This window comes from Pelodiscus sinensis, chromosome 29 (assembly GCF_052426305.1).
Source record: "Pelodiscus sinensis isolate ZL-2025 chromosome 29, ASM5242630v1, whole genome shotgun sequence".
Lineage (NCBI taxonomy): Eukaryota > Metazoa > Chordata > Testudines > Trionychidae > Pelodiscus > Pelodiscus sinensis.
In genome coordinates this window covers 14,110,249-14,127,713 of record NC_143080.1, presented here as the reverse complement: position 1 = coordinate 14,127,713, position 17,465 = coordinate 14,110,249, and the positions used below count along the sequence as shown (strand labels likewise).

Here is a 17,465-nt window from a genome sequence, read left to right as displayed (position 1 = left end):
TGGCGCTGCGCTGGGGGGACGGAGCGGGGGCCGTGGCGCTGCGCTGGGGGGGACGGAGCGGGGGCCGTGGCGCTGCGCTGGGGGGGACGGAGCGGGGGCCGTGGCGCTGCGCTGGGGGGGACGGAGCGGGGGCCGTGGCGCTGCGCTGGGGGGGACGGAGCGGGGGCCGTGGCGCTGCGCTGGGGGGGACGGAGCGGGGGCCGTGGCGCTGCGCTGGGGGGGGATGGAGCGGGGGCCGTGGCGCTGCGCTGGGGGGGACGGAGCGGGGGCCGTGGCGCTGCGCTGGGGGGACGGAGCGGGGGCCGTGGCGCTGCGCTGGGGGGGACGGAGCGGGGGCCGTGGCGCTGCGCTGGGGGGGACGGAGCGGGGGCCGTGGCGCTGCGCTGGGGGGACGGAGCGGGGGCCGTGGCGCTGCGCTAGGCTGTTGGTGACAGCGTTGTCCATCTGACGCAGTGTAGCTCATGTCCCGGCCCTGTGTCCCAGGCTGGTAGTCGCTGTCCTGCAAGTTGCGCAGAGGCAGTACGCTCTGCTCCAGGCAGCCAACCTCCTCACCCCTGCCATGGTCTGCGAGTTCGAAGAGCTGGAACGGCGGGTGCAGAGAGAGACCGGGAGGCGTCGAGAGCCGGCGGGGACTCCGGGCAGACCCCAGGTGACCAGGGCGAGTGCCCCAGCCCAAGAGGGACGGCAGCATTCGGCTAATGGTGAGTGCGGGTGCAGTCTGCAGAACCGCTGCCCCCCAGCCCCTGCTTTCTGCTGCCCCCGGGCTTTGACGTGTGTGCACGAGCGACAGGGCAGAGGAGCCTGGTCGGCTCTGCGCTGGCTCGTACTTTGGGGCCCTCACTGCGCCTCCCTGGCAGCGCGAACGGCCCGGCTCTGGTGCTCCTCCCTGGCAGCGGGAACGGCCCGGCTCTGGTGCTCCTCCCTGGCAGCGGGAACGGCCCGGCTCTGGTGCTCCTCCCTGGCAGCGGGAACGGCCCGGCTCTGGTGCTCCTCCCTGGCAGCGGGAACGGCCCGGCTCTGGTGCTCCTCCCTGGCAGCGGGAACGGCCCGGCTCTGGTGCTCCTCCCTGGCAGCGCGAACGGCCCGGCTCTGGTGCTCCTCCCTGCCGGCGGGAACGGCCCGGCTCTGGTGCTCCTCCCTGGCAGCGGGAACGGCCCGGCTCTGGTGCTCCTCCCTGGCAGCGGGAACGGCCCGGCTCTGGTGCTCCTCCCTGCCGGCGGGAACGGCCCGGCTCTGGTGCTCCTCCCTGCCGGCGGGAACGGCCCGGCTCTGGTGCTCCTCCCTGCCGGCGGGAACGGCCCGGCTCTGGTGCTCCTCCCTGCCGGCGGGAACGGCCCGGCTCTGGTGCTCCTCCCTGGCAGGGGGAACGGCCCGGCTCTGGTGCTCCTCCCTGCCGGCGGGAACGGCCCGGCTCTGGTGCTCCTCCCTGCCGGCGGGAACGGCCCGGCTCTGGTGCTCCTCCCTGCCGGCGGGAACGGCCCGGCTCTGGTGCTCCTCCCTGCCGGCGGGAACGGCCCGGCTCTGGTGCTCCTCCCTGCCGGCGGGAACGGGCCCGGCTCTGGTGCTCCTCCCTGGCAGGGGGAACGGCCCGGCTCTGGTGCTCCTCCCTGCCAGCGGGAACGGCCCGGCTCTGGTGCTCCTCCCTGCCAGGGGGAACGGCCCGGCTCTGGTGCTCCTCCCTGGCAGGGGGAACGGCCCGGCTCTGGTGCTCCTCCCTGCCAGCGGGAACGGCCCGGCTCTGGTGCTCCTCCCTGCCAGCGGGAACGGCCCGGCTCTGGTGCTCCTCCCTGCCAGCGGGAACGGCCCGGCTCTGGTGCTCCTCCCTGCCAGGGGGAACGGCCCGGCTCTGGTGCTCCTCCCTGGCAGTTCGGGACGTGCCTGCATCGCGCCCGGCTGGAGGAGGGCGACGCCAGAGGGTGCAGCGCTGGGGAACCAGGCAGAGTTGCAGGAGAGGACATGTGCCCCTCGGGGCAGGCGTGAGCGTGGCACTGCCACCGCTTTCACTAGGGCTTCCCTAGACTCCACTGGCGCCCTCCCCCGGCAGCACGCCCCCTTTGTGTGGAGACCCTCCGCGCGTGGACCGAGGGGGCCGTGAGCACTCTTCAGTCGGTGTCTCCCGCTCAGTCCTGCCCTGGCTTAGTGCCCCCCGGGCGTCACTGAGCTGGCGGCGGGGTCGTGGCCTGGGGCGTAACCCGGCTTCCTCTGGAGCACTAAGAGCCAAGGGCAGTTTTGTGTCAAAGGAACCTCCCTGTAGCTCCTGCCCTGTGGGGAGACAATTTAAAATGTTGCCTGTGGCCATTTAAATGGCAATTTAATCCCATTCACAAAGCCTGGGCACAGCCCGTCCACCTCCCAGCCCCGCCCGGCCGCAGCTCCGCAAGGCCCCTCTCCATACGCGACAGATCGGGGCTTCCTGGGCTTGCCGGGCAGGGAAGTGAGGGTTAGAGACCTCCCAGGGCTCAGCTGTAATTCTAGGGTTAGACGTCAGTGCTCTTGGTGCACGCACCCCCCAGTGGCCCCAGGGCTCTTCCAGCTGCTGGCTGGGGAAGCTTACCCCTCGCCCCGAATCAGCATCCGGACAAGGGCCTGGAGATCTGCCTCGCAGCTTCTGCCCTTCGCCAGAGGCACCTGCCAGCTCGAGTCAGTAGCAATACCAAGTGCCTATGGGCTCTGCCGCCGCAGCACCTCCCCCACCCAGGTCAAGGTAAGAGCTCTGTGCTGGGGGTGGGGTTCACAGAGCCCTCAGGAGTCATCGAGTCCAGCCCCTGCCCAAGGCAGGACCCACCCAGCTCAATCAGCCCAGCCGGGACTTAAAGACCTCCAGGGATGGGGATTCCAGCCTCTCCCTCGGGAACCCAGCCCAGGGCTTCACCACCCGCCTAGGGAAATAATTTTTCCTAATATCCAACCTAGACCTTCCCCCCTGCAACCTGAGCCCATTGCTCCTTGTTCTGCCACCTGCCCCCGCTGAGAACAGCCTCTCGCCAGCCTCTGTGGAACCTCCTTCAGGAAGTTGCAGGCTGCTCTCAAATCCCCCCTCACTCTTCGCTTCTGCAGACTAAATAAGCCCAAATCCCTCAGCCTCTCCTCGTAGCTCATGTGCTCCAGCCCCCGCATCATTTTGGTTGCCCTCTGCTGGACCCTCTCCAGTGTGTCCACATCTTCCTGTAGTGGGGGGCCCAGAACTAGACACAATACTCCAGATGTGGCCTCCCCAGTGCCAAATAAAGGGGAATAACGACATCTCTGGATCTGCCAGCAATGCTCCTCCTAATGCATCCTAATATGCCATGAGCCTTCTTGGCTACAAGGGCACCCTGGTGACCCACTTCTTCAGATCATGTTCTGAAAGTGAATTGGCATGACCATTATATAGCAGAGGGATACAATGGAAAAAGTAAACACATTACAAGCTAACAAATCAGCTACCTAGAACAGAAGGTGGGGGCGAGGGGACAAGGAAGAGACAGGCAGCTTCCCCACCTTTGATAGTCGTAGTAACTCCAGATCAGCCACTCAATTGACTCTTACAATAAGCAATTTTCTCTTTCCTTGTCCCTTCCTTGTCCCCTCGCCCCCACCTTCTGTTCTAGGTAGCTGATTTGTTAGTTTGTAATGTGTTTACTTTTTCCATTGTATCCCTCTGCTATATAATGGTCATGACAATTCACTTTCAGAACATGATCTGAAGAAGTGGGTCTGCCCCATGAAAGCTCATCACCTAATAAACCATCTTGTTAGTCTTTAAACTGCTACCTGACGGCTTTTTTGTTTTCCCAAGAAGGCAGTCAGGTTGGTCAGGCACGCCTTGCCCTTGGTGAATTCATGTTGACTATTCCTGATCACTTTCTTCTCCTCCAAGTGCTTCAAAATGGATTCCTTGAGGATCCCCTCCATGATTTTTCTGGGGACTGAGGTGAGGCTGACTGGTCTGTTGTTCCCTGGATTGTTCTTCCCTTTCCTAAATATGGGCACCACATTTGCCTTTTTCCAATTGTCCAGGTCCTCCCCCGCTTTCCACGAGTTTTCAAAGATAATGGCCAAAGGCTCTGCTGTCACATCAGCCAGCTCCCTCAACAGGCTTGGCTGCATTAGATCCGGCCCCATGGATTTGTGTGTGTCCAACTTTTCTAAATAGTTCTTAACCTGTTCTTTCTCCACCGAGGGCTGCCCACCTCCTTCCCATACTGCGTTGCCTAATGCAGTAATCTGGGAGCTGATCTTGTCTGTGAAGACTGAGGTAAAAATAGCCTTAAGTACTTCACCTTTTCCCACATCATCTGTCACTAGGTTACCTCCCTCATCCACTAAGGGTCCCAATATCCTCCCTGAAAACCTTCTTATTGCTAACACGCCTGTAGAAACCTTTCTTGTTACCCTTCACATCCCTTGCCCGATGCAATTCCAATTGCACATTGGCTTTCCTGATTATACCTCTGCATGCTCAAGCTGTGTATCTATACCCCTCCCTGGTCACCTGAGCAAGTTTCCACTTCTTGTCAGCTTCCTTTTTGTGTTTAAGTCACCAAGGATTTCACTGCTAAGCCAAGCTGGTCACCTACCGTATTTGCTTTTCTTACTGCGCAGCAGGATGGTTTGTTCCTACTCCTTCAATAAGGCTTTTTTAAAATCCAGCCAGCTCTCCTGGACTCCTTTCCCCCTCATGTCAGCATCCCAGGGGATCCTGCCCATCAGTTCTCTCAGGGAGTCACAGTCTGCTTTTCTGAGGTCCAGGGTGTGTATTTTGCTGCTCTCCTTTCTTCCTTTGGTCAGGATCCTGAACTCGACCATCTCCTGAGCACTGCTCCCCAGGGTGCCACCCACTTCTACTTCCCCTGCTAGTTCCTCCCTGTTTGTGAGCAGCAGGTTCCTTCAGCACTTGTACCAGGAAGTTATCCCCAACATTCTCCGAACACTTCCTGGATTCCCTGTGTCCTGCCGTATTGGTCTCCCAACAGATGTCAGGGTGACTCAAGTCCCCCATGAGAACCAGGGGCTACGATCTGGAGGCTTCTCTCAGTTGTCTGAAGAAATCCTCGTCTGCCTCATCCACCCGATCTGGTCTAGAGCAGACACCAAACACAGTATCACCCCCGTTGCTGCCATCTCTAAGCTTTTCTCCCCGTTGTTCTCTAGGCGACTTGGCCCAGGGTAACGTCTACTTCTTTATCTTGGTCGACTTGGGTAGGAGAGGGTAACGCCTGGCCTCTGGATTGCAGGAAAGGGAGAGACCTTGGGTGCCCCTCCCTGAGAACAGCCTGCTTGTGCGCAGACCAGGGGCTGGTTTTACACATTGAGCTCAGGCCCACCAGGCAGGACAGAGGCCTTAGAGCCATGTCTCTGCCAGCCTGGCCTCTCCTCCCCGCTTTGGGCTGGGGGCTGCAGGAGACACCGCAGTACTGCTCGGGGGCTGCCCCAGTGTCTGCTCAGGGTGGGCTGTTTCTCTTAACACTCTGCCTATCTACATTCCTAGTGGTGCCATCGGCCGCCTGGCCGCAGGGTCGCCCGGCCGCAGAGCGTGCCGTGCCGATGACCAGGTCTCTGACCCGGTCCTTGCAAGAGCCTTGGTTGTCCCCCGGTCCCTCCTCCGAGGCGCCCTGCCCGCCAACCAAGAAGCGGAGACGGTCGGAAATGAGCAGCCCATCCAGCGCGGGAGCGTCTCCCACACCAAAACCGCAGGCGAAGCGGCAACGGAAACGCTCCCTTCCGGGCCAGCCAAGGGGCTCCCCAACCGAATCGGCTGCTTCTCTAGCGACAGCCAGTCACGGCACCCCCAGCGCTGCGCAAGCCACATCCCAGCGAGTGCCGTCTTGCGTCCCCAAGGCCTGCCCCTCAACAGTCACCAGAACCCGGGTGCCTCTCACCACGTCTGCTGCCCAGAACTGCTGCACTCCAGCTGCACTCCCCGTCCGAGACCTGAACACCACCTTCGACCTTGCTGAGGACGGCTGTCCGTCCGGTGTGGCCAGCCCTGTGACCTTCCCTGGCTGGGAGAACGTCCAGTACCACTTCAAAAAGCCCGAAGGCCCCTTCATGCCCAGGTTTGTGCTCTGGGACTCTCCCACCTTCTCGTTCCACTGCCGCCGAACACCTTAGCCCGGGGGCCTCCCGCTCACGGCCTGGGGCTGCCTGTGGCCTGAGCAGTTCCACCATCCAGCCACGTACGGCGCCTGGCACGAGTCCCTGCGGCCCTGGGCCGGTGTCCGCACCCTTCCCCCAAGCTCTGCCGCTTCCTGCCCCTGCTCTGCCCTCTCCCCCCATCACGCTCCTTCCCTCAAGCCCCCTCCCTGCCCGGGATTACTGGAGTGGGGGGGACGGGGGACAGCAGGGCTCGGGCCCTCCTGCACTCACTGTGGTGGCAGGAGCCACGGAGAAGTGGAGCAACGCAGCAGCCTCTGCTCCCCTGCCACTTCCCAGGCCAGCCCGGTCGCTGTGCTTCACCATGGGCATGCCCCGGCCCCAGCGCGGGCTGGCATGGGAGATGATAGCAAGCTGCAGTGAGTGGGGGTGGGGCCGACCCCCTGCTGCCTAGTGCCCCAGGGGCTAACCTGAGTGTGGGGGACTAGCCCGACCATAAGACGGACGCAGCTGTCGCTGGGCCCCTGAAGCTCGTGGCCTGGGATGGCTGGGCCCAACCGTCCTATGGACAGGGTGGCGCTGCGCACACCCCCTGCCACGGGGCCCTGCCGGCCGTGGTGCGGAGCCGCTCTAGCCCCACTGTGCGCTAGTGGTGCCGGAAGCCCACAGGGCTAACTTGCCTTCAACACTCGCTGCCTCGCCCTCCTCAGGGAGCTCCTCTCGCAGTGGGGGGGTTTGGAAATGAAACGCAAGTGTCCGTGTTGCCTTCGAATCAGCGCTCCGGGGCGGGCTCACGTGCCGGCTGCCCCGGGCAGAGGACAGGCCCAGCCTCTCTCACCGCCACAGCTTGGGGGCAGGGGAGACGCACCTCTCCATGGCCGCTGCAGGACCAGCGGGCACAGCCGGGGGAGGGGCGCGTGTTCCAGGTTCATCTGCCCCTGCACTCTCCAGCCAGAGCGAGGAATGCAGCAAGCGGGGCGCTTCCCCTTCATCAGGGAGCAAAGGAAAAGCCAGCGATGTGCCCATACCAATCGGGGGGGGGAGTTTCAGCCCCCCAAGGGGAGCCTGGCGAGTGGGAGGCCCAGGGGTGGGGCGCCCCCAGCCAGCCCCTTTCACCTGCCTGGTGATTGTCTCTCTTCCGTGGGGCTTTAGGGGACTCAATCCCATTCCAGGCTCATCCCACTGGCCTGGCACAGCCAGCCCCTGCCCTTGCTGTAAGGTCGGGACGAGGAAGCTGCCTCCCGAGCGCAGAGGCCCTCGCTCCCGCCGTCAGGAGGCGCTCTTGCACAGACACAGGCCCTCTCCAGTGTCTCGGAGATGGCAGTGCCAGGCCGGGGCAGCTGGGCCTGCGCTTCGGTCTGAGGCTGCCTCAGCGCACGTAGTAACCTGTTGTCCCGTTGCATTCAGAGCCGCGATGCCTGTGCTCGCCGTGAAGGGCTCCTCCCTCCCGCCGGGCAGCATCCCAAAGCCGTCCTCCTCGGCTCCGAAAGCCCTGGGGCCGAAGCGAAGGCGTCCTGAGAGGTGAGAGCAGCCAGCCCACGCCCCGACCCATGTGCCCCTCTGGTTCCCCGGCAGCTGGCTGAGGAACCCTGGGAGCCAGCGAGTCTCGTGCCTCCCTTCGCGGCCCGGCTGCTCTCTCGCCAGCCCCACGCTGCCGGCCGGAGCGGAGGGGAAACGCTGCCCTGCAGCGGGAGCTGGGGGCTCATTGCCCTGCCTTGCCTTGCAGCGCTGCCTCCCGCTCCTTGGGCGGGCTGCGGAGCCAGAGCCGCATTGCCAGACTCCAGAGCAGCCGGACGTCCCTGCAGGCCTCAGGTAAGCCTTGCTCGTGGGGCTTGGCTGGGGAACGAGGGGAGGGGATGTGCTCTGGGCGCAGGCAGGTGCCAGCCTGGTCTTGCTTAGTGTAGGCGCCTGACGAACCTCGCCTGCTACGTCTGAGCAGCGACCCCTCCGCTCACTGGGAGGGGCAGGGAGCAGCTGCCTGGCCCCCGTGTCGCGGTACTGGGCAAGCCGAAAGCACAGGCAAAGCCTTGCCTCTCCCGTGCGTCCAGGCAGCCCGTCCGTCCGCCCGCCCGCCAGAGCCACCGCTCCCAAGAGCACGCTCAGCCCGAGGGTGCAGAGGGCTGGCCTGGGCACGCCGTCGAGCAGCGCTGGTGGGCCGGACGGTACCCCGCAGCCAGGGAGGGGGCGGATCCTTTCTGAGCCGCAGCTCCGGCATTGCCCCTTGGGAGAGCCAGCGGGTGGGAACAGGGCTCCCGGGCGCCTCGATGGCAGCGTGGGCCTGCTGCTGGGCAGGGAGGTGCCGGGGGCTGCAGACGCAGCGATCCTGCCAGTGGGGCTCAGGCCTCTGCTTTCACCTCCAGCGCGTCCCTCCTGCCCGCTGGCCAAGAGGAGCAGAGCAGACCTGGAGGCAGCTGGTGGGAAGATGCTGGCACCACCCAGGCCCCAGCCCATGAAGCTCTTCTGCTGAAGTGTCCTTGGCCGCGTCAGCTCAGCGCTGCCTGCAAACAGCAGTCTGACCCCTCCATCCCCCGCCCCACCCAGAGCAGGCCCCTCGCCCTGGGCATGTGGCAGCCCCCTCAGCGCCAGCTCTTCTGTAGTCTCCCCGGGCGCTCCTGGCTCCGCTGCCTCTGCCCAGTGTCACACTGAAAGGGGCACGCAGCCCTGCCCCGGTGTGTCCTCGCCCACCCCCCAGCCACGGGAGGAGAGGGGGCCTGGCCCCAGAGCCACACAGCCCCCCGGCGGGCCTGGCTCCCAGGCCAAGCGGCTGTGGCAGAGCACTGCTGGGCTGCACATCTCCGCCCCTCCCTCCCCCGCAGAGCTAAGCTTCCTGGAGCCCCCTGCCCAGAGCGCTCTGCCTCAGGGGCCAGAAACTCCCGAGCCAGAGCCAGAGCCAGAGCCTGACCTGCTACACCAGCTCTGGGATCGGTCAGGCCTGGCTGCTGCTAATGGAGCCAGCCGGGGCTGGTTCTTAGCCGGGCTCTGGGCAGCACGAAGGGCCGTGAGACTGGGCCGGGCTGTGTCTGCACCCGGCGGCTTATCGCTGTGTGTGTAGCTCCTGCGCAGACTCCTCTGCGGCGCCGGTGCTAACAGATGGCTGCTGCTCCCCCCTCTCTAATAAAGCTCTGAGGTGCGATTCTTCTCACTTCCCTCCCAGCCGCAGCCGGCGCGGCTCCACGCGGGGATGGGCCCGGCGGCAGCTTCCTAGATGGCCAGTGCCTGTCGCTTGGGGCCAGGCTCAAAGTCTGCACCGAGGCCTCTGTCCCCAGGGCTTCTGTTTGGTGCGGTGGCAGCTGGAACGTCGCCAGGGCCCGGGGCAAAGGGCCAAACCCCCAGGTAACGGCGCTTGGGCAAGAAAACGTGCGGGAGCAGCCCTGCCGAGTGCCCACCTGACCGGGGCGCTTGCTCCAGGACCCTGCAGCAGGAAATGGCCCCTCTAGGCTGCCAGCTGATGGCCCAGCCCCCTCCACTGCCCCTAGCTCCAGGCCAGTCCCAGCCCTTGGTTCTCAGCTCCCTCTGCCAGTGGGAGGGAAAGAGTCTCACTAGCCGCCCAGCTCAAACCACCTTCCTGAGCCTGGCCCAGCCGTGCCTCCTGGGCCCGGATTTTCCTTCCTTCTCACACTCCTGGGCTGGCGGAGGGGCTGTGAGCCTGGGTCTGCATGGCAGGAAAACGCCCAGGGCAGGCCTGAGTCCACTGCCCAAGGCCCTGAGCCGCAGTGCAGACCTTGGGGCTCAGCTGGAGTCGGGGTGCTGGGCCCCCACGGGGGGAGCTGAAGGGGGCCTGCACGTGCAGAAAAGGGTCCAGTAGAAAATCTCCACCCCCCGTCTAGTGCCCTGGGAGCCGCTTGGCTCCCGTAGAACTGTGCGCGCTTGGGGGCAGGGCTGGTTGCGCAGAAACGAGACACTCCAACGAGGGGGCAGCAGACCCCCCCGGATTTGAAATCTGCTCCGGTGCAAGTAGCTAAAAGCAGGTTCCTTCCCCAGGGAGCTGCCCCCAGCGCTCCTAGTGTGACTGCCTGCCAGCCCGCCCCACCACCCAGGGTCGTTAGCAAGTGGCTGCTTCCCGACTTGGGGGGAGGGTACAGACTCCCACTGACCTAATTATTCCAGCCCCTTCCTAGCGTACGAGAGCTGGACGGCAGCGGCAGCGGCTTGTGTGCACCCGGCTTAGCAGCGGTGCGGCTGCAAGGTTATAATTAAAACTTCCCAGCTCCCTTAAAGTTAGTTCCTCTCATTAAGAGGCAGATGGGGGCTGTGGGGAGAGCCCAGCCTTGCCTCCCTGCAGCTGAAGTGACTGACGTTTTTCACAGGAGACGCTAACACTTTGATCCCATCTGCGTAGGAGCTGGGAAAAAATAAATATCTGGGGAGATTAGCTGAGCCTCTCTGTTCACCCCAAAGACCTCCCCCCTCCCTCCCGCAGCATCTCGCTCCAGCCGGCCTTCCTGGGCTCGGAAACGCCGCTGCCTCCGCTAACAAGCTCTCAGCTGCGCTGCCTGGCACGGTGAGGCAGGCAAGCAATTAGAAAGTGTCGCGGGGTCAGAGTCGCCGGCTGCTGCTTGAAAGGACGGGGGGTGCTTCTGGGATCAAATGGGGGTGCAAGTGCCACGTTCCTGCGCCCAGCCCTCGGTGAGCTCTGCTGGACCACGCCTCCAGTGCCAGGACAGGGCAGCGGGGGCCAATGGCCAGAGCAGGGCACTGTCTGCTGTTGACTCCCTGAGAAGGTCTCACCATTGTTGCTCATTTCTGACTTGCTTCCTGTCCCTGGAAGCTCAGTGGAGCCCCCCCCCCCCCCCGAAGGCCTCAGTCTGCAGGGAGCCAGAGGGCAGGGGTGAAACAGGAGCAGGCACCCAGGGAGACGGGTGGCAGCCAGCATGGGATGCTCCCGGGCTTCGTACGTGGGCCAAGGAGCTGGGCGGTTTAATGAACTGCAGGCGGTGAGCTAGGGCCCCCGGGACAGAACCCCCCTTCGTATGGGGCAGCTCTGAGCCAGGAGTCTGCCTGAGCATTGGCACGCTGGCCCACGGGGCACTTAGTCCATAGCCCCCCGCATATGCAGCTCCCTGGTGAGGGTGCACCCCCTGCTCAGGCAGAGGGGAACAGCCCAGGGGAGCCTGCCAGGCACTGGGCTAGGAGTCACCCTCCCCCTGGCTGGGATTGTGGGTGGGCAGCCTCGGAGTGCGCCTGCCGGCTGGGGCCTCGCTCCCACTGGGCACTGCCGGGTCTGGCCAGGGAGGGGAGGCAGCGGGGCTGGGAGGCAGCAGCACCTTCCTCTGAAATTTGCTTTACAAATATTTCATTGGCGTGTTGCTGAAGCTCATGGAATCACATCTCTAAGCCACATCCCGCCCCTGGCTGCCATCAGGCAGGGGGCACCAGTTTAAAAGCCCTGAGTGGCTTCCCCTAAACCCTAAGGGTGGCCCTGGGTAGCGCTATGGGATGGAGAAAGCTGCAGGCTGGACACTTGACTCTGAGTTCCCAGAGATCCCTGGGCAAGTCCTGTCTAGCCCACAACACATTGCAAAACTGTCCCCAAAGTCACTGCAACAGAGCAGCATGCAGCACGCTGGGTTCCCTGTCTGATGCACCGCACCTTGCATGGTCACGTGTGGAAGTGCAAGAGCAATATACTAACTGGTATCTATGTGGTGCCCAAAGTTTGTAGTGAACATGGGGCTGAAAAGTTTGCCGAGTGCTGTGACTCCAAACACACCGGCTGTGTCTAAACTGGCAAGTTTTTCTGCAAAATCATCTGCTTTTGCGGAAAAACTTGCCAGCTGTCTACACTGGCCGCTTGAATTTTCGCAAAAGCACTGAAGATCTCATGTAAGATTGTCAATGTTTTTGCGGAAATACTATGCTGCTCCCGTTCAGGCAAGAGTCTTTTTCCGAAAGACTTTTGTGCAAAAGGGCCAGTGTAGACAGCAGAGATTTGTCTTCTGCAAAAAATCCCCAATTGCGAAAATGGCGATCGGGGCTTTTTTGTGGAAAAGTGCGTCTAGATTGGCACGGACGCTTTTCTGCAAAATGTGCTTTTCCGGAAAAGCATCCTGCCAATCTAGATGCGCTTTTCCGACAATGCTTTTAACGGAAACGTTTTCAGTTAAAAGCATTTCCGGAAAATCATGCCCGTGTAGATGTAGCCACTGAGATTATAAATCTGTGGAACTCCTTGCCAGAGGATGTTGTGAAGACCAGGACTTCAACAGGGTTCAAAAAATAGATAGATACGTTCAATACTTATTAGCCAGGATGGGCAGGGAGGGTGTCCTTAGCCTCTGTCAGAAGCTGGGAACGGGTGGCAGGAGGGATCACTTAATGGTTTCCTGTTCGGTTCACTCCCTCTGGGGCACCTGGCATTGGCCACTGTCGGCTGACAGGACACTGGGCTGGATGGGCCTTCGGTCTGACCCAGTGTGACTGTTCTGATGTTCTTATGATGGACACTTCTCCAAACCAAGAAGCAGAAGAGGGAAGAGACACGTCACAGAGCTGAGACCTCGAGCCCACATGTAACTCAGGAGACAGTAAACACTCCCTAAATAAAGACAACCCTCTGGAATTGTTGAGAAACAAGCCTGTGTGTGTGTAGTGACTCTGGCTGCGTCTAGACTGGCATGATTTTGCGCAAAATCTTGCCACCTGTCTACACTGGCCGTGAGTATTTGCGCAAGAGCACTGACTGTACTGTACAAAATCAGTGCTTCTTGCGCAAATACTCTGACACTCCCGCTCAGGGATAAGCCCTCTTGCATTGCACAAGAGGCCAGTGTAGACAGGCAACATTAATTTCTTGCGCAAGAAAGCCCGATGGCTAAAATGGCCATTGGAGCTTTCTTGCAGAAGAGAGCGTCTACACTGGCATGGATGCTCTTACGCAAAGGCACATGCCCGTGTAGACGCTCTCTCGCGCAAATACTTTTAATGGAAAAACTTTTCTGTTAAAAGTATTTGCGCAAAATCATGCCAGTCTAAACATTGTGTGTGTGTGGGAGGGGGGTGCGCTGGGGGAGGGCTCCTAAGGGGAGGCTGGTAGACAGTGGCCCAGGCCCACCTGACAAGTGAGCTAGCTGGAGGAGTCAGTCGGGTGACACTTTGCCCGGGAATCTGAACAAAGCAGGAGGTGGGTGGCCTGGGGGCTGTGAGCAGTGGCTGGGAGTGTGTTAGGTTTCGGCTAACTTGGGGAGCTCAGGGCCCCCCCTCCCCAAGATGGGTTGTGTTGAATGTTCCTGGTTCCTGTACCAAGAAGTCTGAGCTACACTGTCCCTGTGAACCAATAAACCTTCTGTTCCACCTGCCAGCTGACAGTTGTCTGGCTGTGGATGGGGGTGCAGGGCCTGGCGACTCCCACATGCCATGAGAGGGTGCATCTGGCAAGGTCCCTGGGTCTGGGCTACACAATAATTTCAGTCATGACTTAGAGAAGGGAGGGATGAGTAGGGTAATAACCGGGGCTTGACAAACCGCAGCAAAATCCACTCACCAGCCCCGCACTGTGCATGTGCCAGACCCACATCAAGCATGTGCCCGCCACCGTTGTACGGGGCCACCGGCTGAAATCTACTCGCCACGGGTGAGTAGACACACTGATTTGTCGAGCCCTGGTGGTAACACTTGCAATGGCCCCAAGCCGGAGGGGCTGCAAGCACTTTGGAGGGCAGGTTTAAAGTTCAAATTGATCAGAATTCAACAGATGAAATTGGATGAAATGCAAAGAACTTGATGTAGGGAGGGAAGATCAAAAGCCCAGTTGCTGGCTGAGCCCTGCCTGGCCGGGTGGTAGCTCTGGTGGGGGGAAGAGAGCGATGCAGGTGCAGGAAGGCGGATCTGGTGGTGGGGGGTTAACTGGATGTGCGTGTAGTCAGGAGATCATGCTCCGCGCTGCCCAGCCAGGGGGCCTCAGCTGGATGCAGTGAGCCAGATGTGGGCAAAGCAGAGACACCCCAGGGGAGAGCTATGAGAATGCCCAGCAGGTTAGAACCCTGATGTCGGAGCAGGGGTGAAAGGGGCCAGTAGGAAGCAGCTGCCGGTTCTGGCCCGCACACTGGCAGCCACCCCTTTGCCCTCCACCCCCAGTGGCCCAGCGGGTAGGGGTGCTAGCAGCCTGGCCTCTGATGGGGGAGCAAAAGGGAGAACTGCCCTGGGGCCTGGTGACTTAAAGGACCCAGGGCCCCCAGCCAGCACTCCTGCAGGAGGGGCAGCTGGAGCTCCCCCCAGGACTCTCATATCCCCAGCCCCACCCTTCCGCAGGAGGGCCCCAGACGTGCCTGGGGCCCTGCGTCCAGGTGAGTCTAGGCACTTGAGAAAAGGCCTAAAGAACCGGGCAAAGGCCGAGGGGTCTGAGAGCCGCTCAGCGTGGGACGGGCTGTAACGTGGCTGGGGATCGCGGCTCTCCCTGCCCGGAGAGGGAGCAACGGGCCTAAGCTGAGCCAGGCGTTGGGTGAGAAATGGGACAGGCGCCGGGGAGCCCAGGAAACCTCCCTCCCTGGTGGGGTTTGGGAACAGGCTGGAGCAGCCCTGCTGAGGTGCGCGGCTTGCCTGGCCCTGCCTCCGCCCAAGTCTGGTGGCTTCTCGAGGCCCCTTCCAGCCCGACCGAGCTGATTCTGTGGAACCTCCCCCCGCCGAGAGCTTGCAGCGCTGGGATCCTCACCTGCGGGGCCGTGACGAAACCACAGAGCCGGGACTGGTCTGGCCAGGGCAGCGCCAACGCCTCTGTTCTCCCCGAGCCCCCAGAACGGGCCATTTGGGCGGGGACGAGGCGCTGCCGCAGCCCTGGGCCATGCGAGCTGGGGCACTCCCGGGGGGCAGAGTGTGACGTAGTGGGGGGACTTGCTGGGCTGTGGTGACCTCTTCTGTCTGGAGCAAGACCCAGCAGGGAAAACCTCACTATGCAAAGGTGACTCCTTACCGGTTGAACCAACCCCCCATGGGGAGAAACAAAGGGAGGTGGATGCTGCCCTGGCTGGGGGCAGGGCTTGGAGAGGGGGAGTTAGTTCCTGGCTGGAAAGCAGGGAAGAAGGAACTGGGGAGGGGGCTGGGATTCCCCCATCTCAGGGGGGCACTGAGGCCTCTTAGCCCCAGTTCCTGTAACCAGATTACATCTGTGCTGTATCCTGGAGGAGCAATAAACCACCCTCAATTCTACTGGCTGGTGGAGTCGGTTTGTGCCATTTCGGGGTGCAGGAGACGGGGGACCCCCAACGCGCCGTCACACAGAGATGCTATTTCACCGCCCTGCGGGCCCCGCTGTGCGCAGGGCTGGAACCGGTGTCCTGCCCTGGGGCACCCACAGCAGGCTGGGTGCTGGTCAGCTGGAGGGGATCAGCAAAGAGCCACGGGGATGATCCGCCGGCCCGGCAGTGCCGGTTAGCGCAGCGGAGGAGGGGAGCCAGGCAGCGGCTGCCCGGGGTAACGATGCTCTGTCTACGCCGCCTAGCCGAGAGTGATCCCGAAGGCCAGAAATAAGGGGCACAGTTTGAAAGGGCGGGGGGAGGCGGTTTACAAGGGCTGTGGTGGGTTCTCCACCTCAGGCAATTTTTCAATCCAGAGCGGCTTTTCCTCTACGAGCTCCACGCTGGGGATTATTGTGTGTCTGCCCCGGGTTACACAAGAGAGCGCAAAGGGGCCTTCTGGACTTGGACTGGGCCCTGTGAATCTGCCATGAAACGGAGCAGCGGAAACCCAAAGGGGGGGAGGAAATGCGTTCTCCAGACCGACTGGGTGGAGCTTATTTGTCACCTGCAGCGGCAGGGGCTTACAGGGGAAATCCTTGGTGAACTTAAGCACAAAAAGGAAGCTCACAAAAAGTGGAAACTTGGACAAATGACCAGGGAGGGGTTTAAATGTCTAGCCCGAGAATGCCGGGGGGTTATCAGGAAGGCGAAAGTGCAGATGGAATTGCAACTGGCTGAGGATGGAAGGATCCAAGAAAGGTTTCTACAGGCATGTTAACAAGGAGAAGGTGATCAGAGAAGTGCGGCCTCTGATGGATGAAGGAGGTAACCTAGTGACAGATGATGTGGGGAAAGCTGAAGTATTCAAGGCTTCCTTTGCCTCTGTATTCACGGACAAGGTTGGCTCCTGGACTTCTGCGCTAAGTGACCCAAGATGGGATGAAGATGGACAGCCCGTGGTGGGTAAAGAACAGGTTAGGAACTATTTAGAAAAGCTAAACGTACACAAATCCATGGGTCCGGACTTAATGCACCCGAGGGTACTGAGGGAGTTGGCAAATGTCATTGCAGAGCCTTTGGCTATTATCTTTGAAAAGTCGTGGAGATCGGGAGAAATCCCGGATGACTGGAAAAAGGCAAATGTAGTGCCCATCTTCAAAAAAGGGAAGAAGGACGATCCAGGGAACTATAGGCCGGTCAGTCTTACCTCGGTTCCTGGAAAAATCATGGAAGGGATCCTTAAGGAATCCATTTTGAGGCACTTGGATGAGAGGAAAGTGATTAGGAATAGTCAGCATGGATTCACAAAGGGAAAGTTGTGCCTGACCAATCTCATTAGCTTCTATGATGAGGTAACTGGCTCGGTGGACATGGGGAAGTCAGTGGATGTGATATACCTTGACTTTACCAAGGCTTTTGATACGGTCTCCCACAATATCCTTGCCAGCAAGTTAAGGGAATGTGGATTGGATAAATGGATGGTAAGATGGATAGAAAGATGGCTAGAAGGCCGGGCCCAGCGGGTAGTGATCAACGGCTCGATGTCAGGATGGCGGTCGGTTTCTAGTGGAGTGCCCCAAGGTTCGGTTCTAGGACCAGTTTTGTTCAATATCTTTATTAATGACCTGGATGAGGGGATAGATTGCACCCTCAGCAAGTTTGCGGATGACACTAAGCTGGGGGGAGAGGTAGATACGCCTAAGGGCAGAGATAGGGTGCAGAGTGACTTAGACAAATTGGAGGATTGGGCCACAAGAAATCTGATGAGGTTCAACAAGGACAAGTGCAGAGTCCTGCACTAGGCACAGAAGAATCCCAAGCATTGTTACAAGCTGGGGACCAACCAGTTAAGTAGTAGTTCTGCAGAAAAGGACCTGGGGGTTACAGTGGATGAGAAGCTGGATATGAGTCAACAGTGTGCCCTTGTAGCCAAGAAGGCTAATGGCATATTAGGTTGCATTAAGAGGAGCATTGCCAGCAGATCCAGAGATGTCATCATTCCCCTTTATTCGGCTTTGGTGAGGCCACATCTGGAGTACTGTGTCCAGTTCTGGGCCCCCCACTACAAAAAGGATGCAGACGCACTGGAGAGGGTCCAGCGGAGGCAACCAAAATGATTAGGGGGCTGGAGCATATGACCTATGAGGAGAGGCTGAGGGACTTGGGTCTGTTTAGTCTGCAGAAGAGAAGAGTGAGGGGGGATTTGAGAGCAGCCTC

At 61.0% G+C, this 17,465-nt stretch overlaps 1 protein-coding gene across 4 annotated transcripts in view; it reads left to right on the top strand.

The window, feature by feature from the left end:
* KIF18B (kinesin family member 18B) overlaps window positions 1-9,211 on the top strand; it is a 41,140-nt gene extending 31,929 nt beyond the window's left edge. For 2 of the 4 annotated variants that reach the window (XM_089773913.1, XM_089773914.1), the window contains exons 12-16: window positions 454-701; window positions 5,474-6,041; window positions 7,486-7,599; window positions 7,805-7,890; window positions 8,439-9,211. In XM_089773913.1, coding sequence (XP_089630039.1) covers window positions 454-701; window positions 5,474-6,041; window positions 7,486-7,599; window positions 7,805-7,890; window positions 8,439-8,545 — 1,123 coding nt within the window. In that variant the 3' untranslated portion in view covers window positions 8,546-9,211. The remainder of the gene's footprint in view (window positions 1-453; window positions 702-5,473; window positions 6,042-7,485; window positions 7,600-7,804; window positions 7,891-8,438) is intronic. The other 2 variants (XM_089773915.1, XM_089773916.1) reach the window with 2 other exon arrangements.
* The last annotated feature ends 8,254 nt before the right edge of the window (window positions 9,212-17,465 follow it).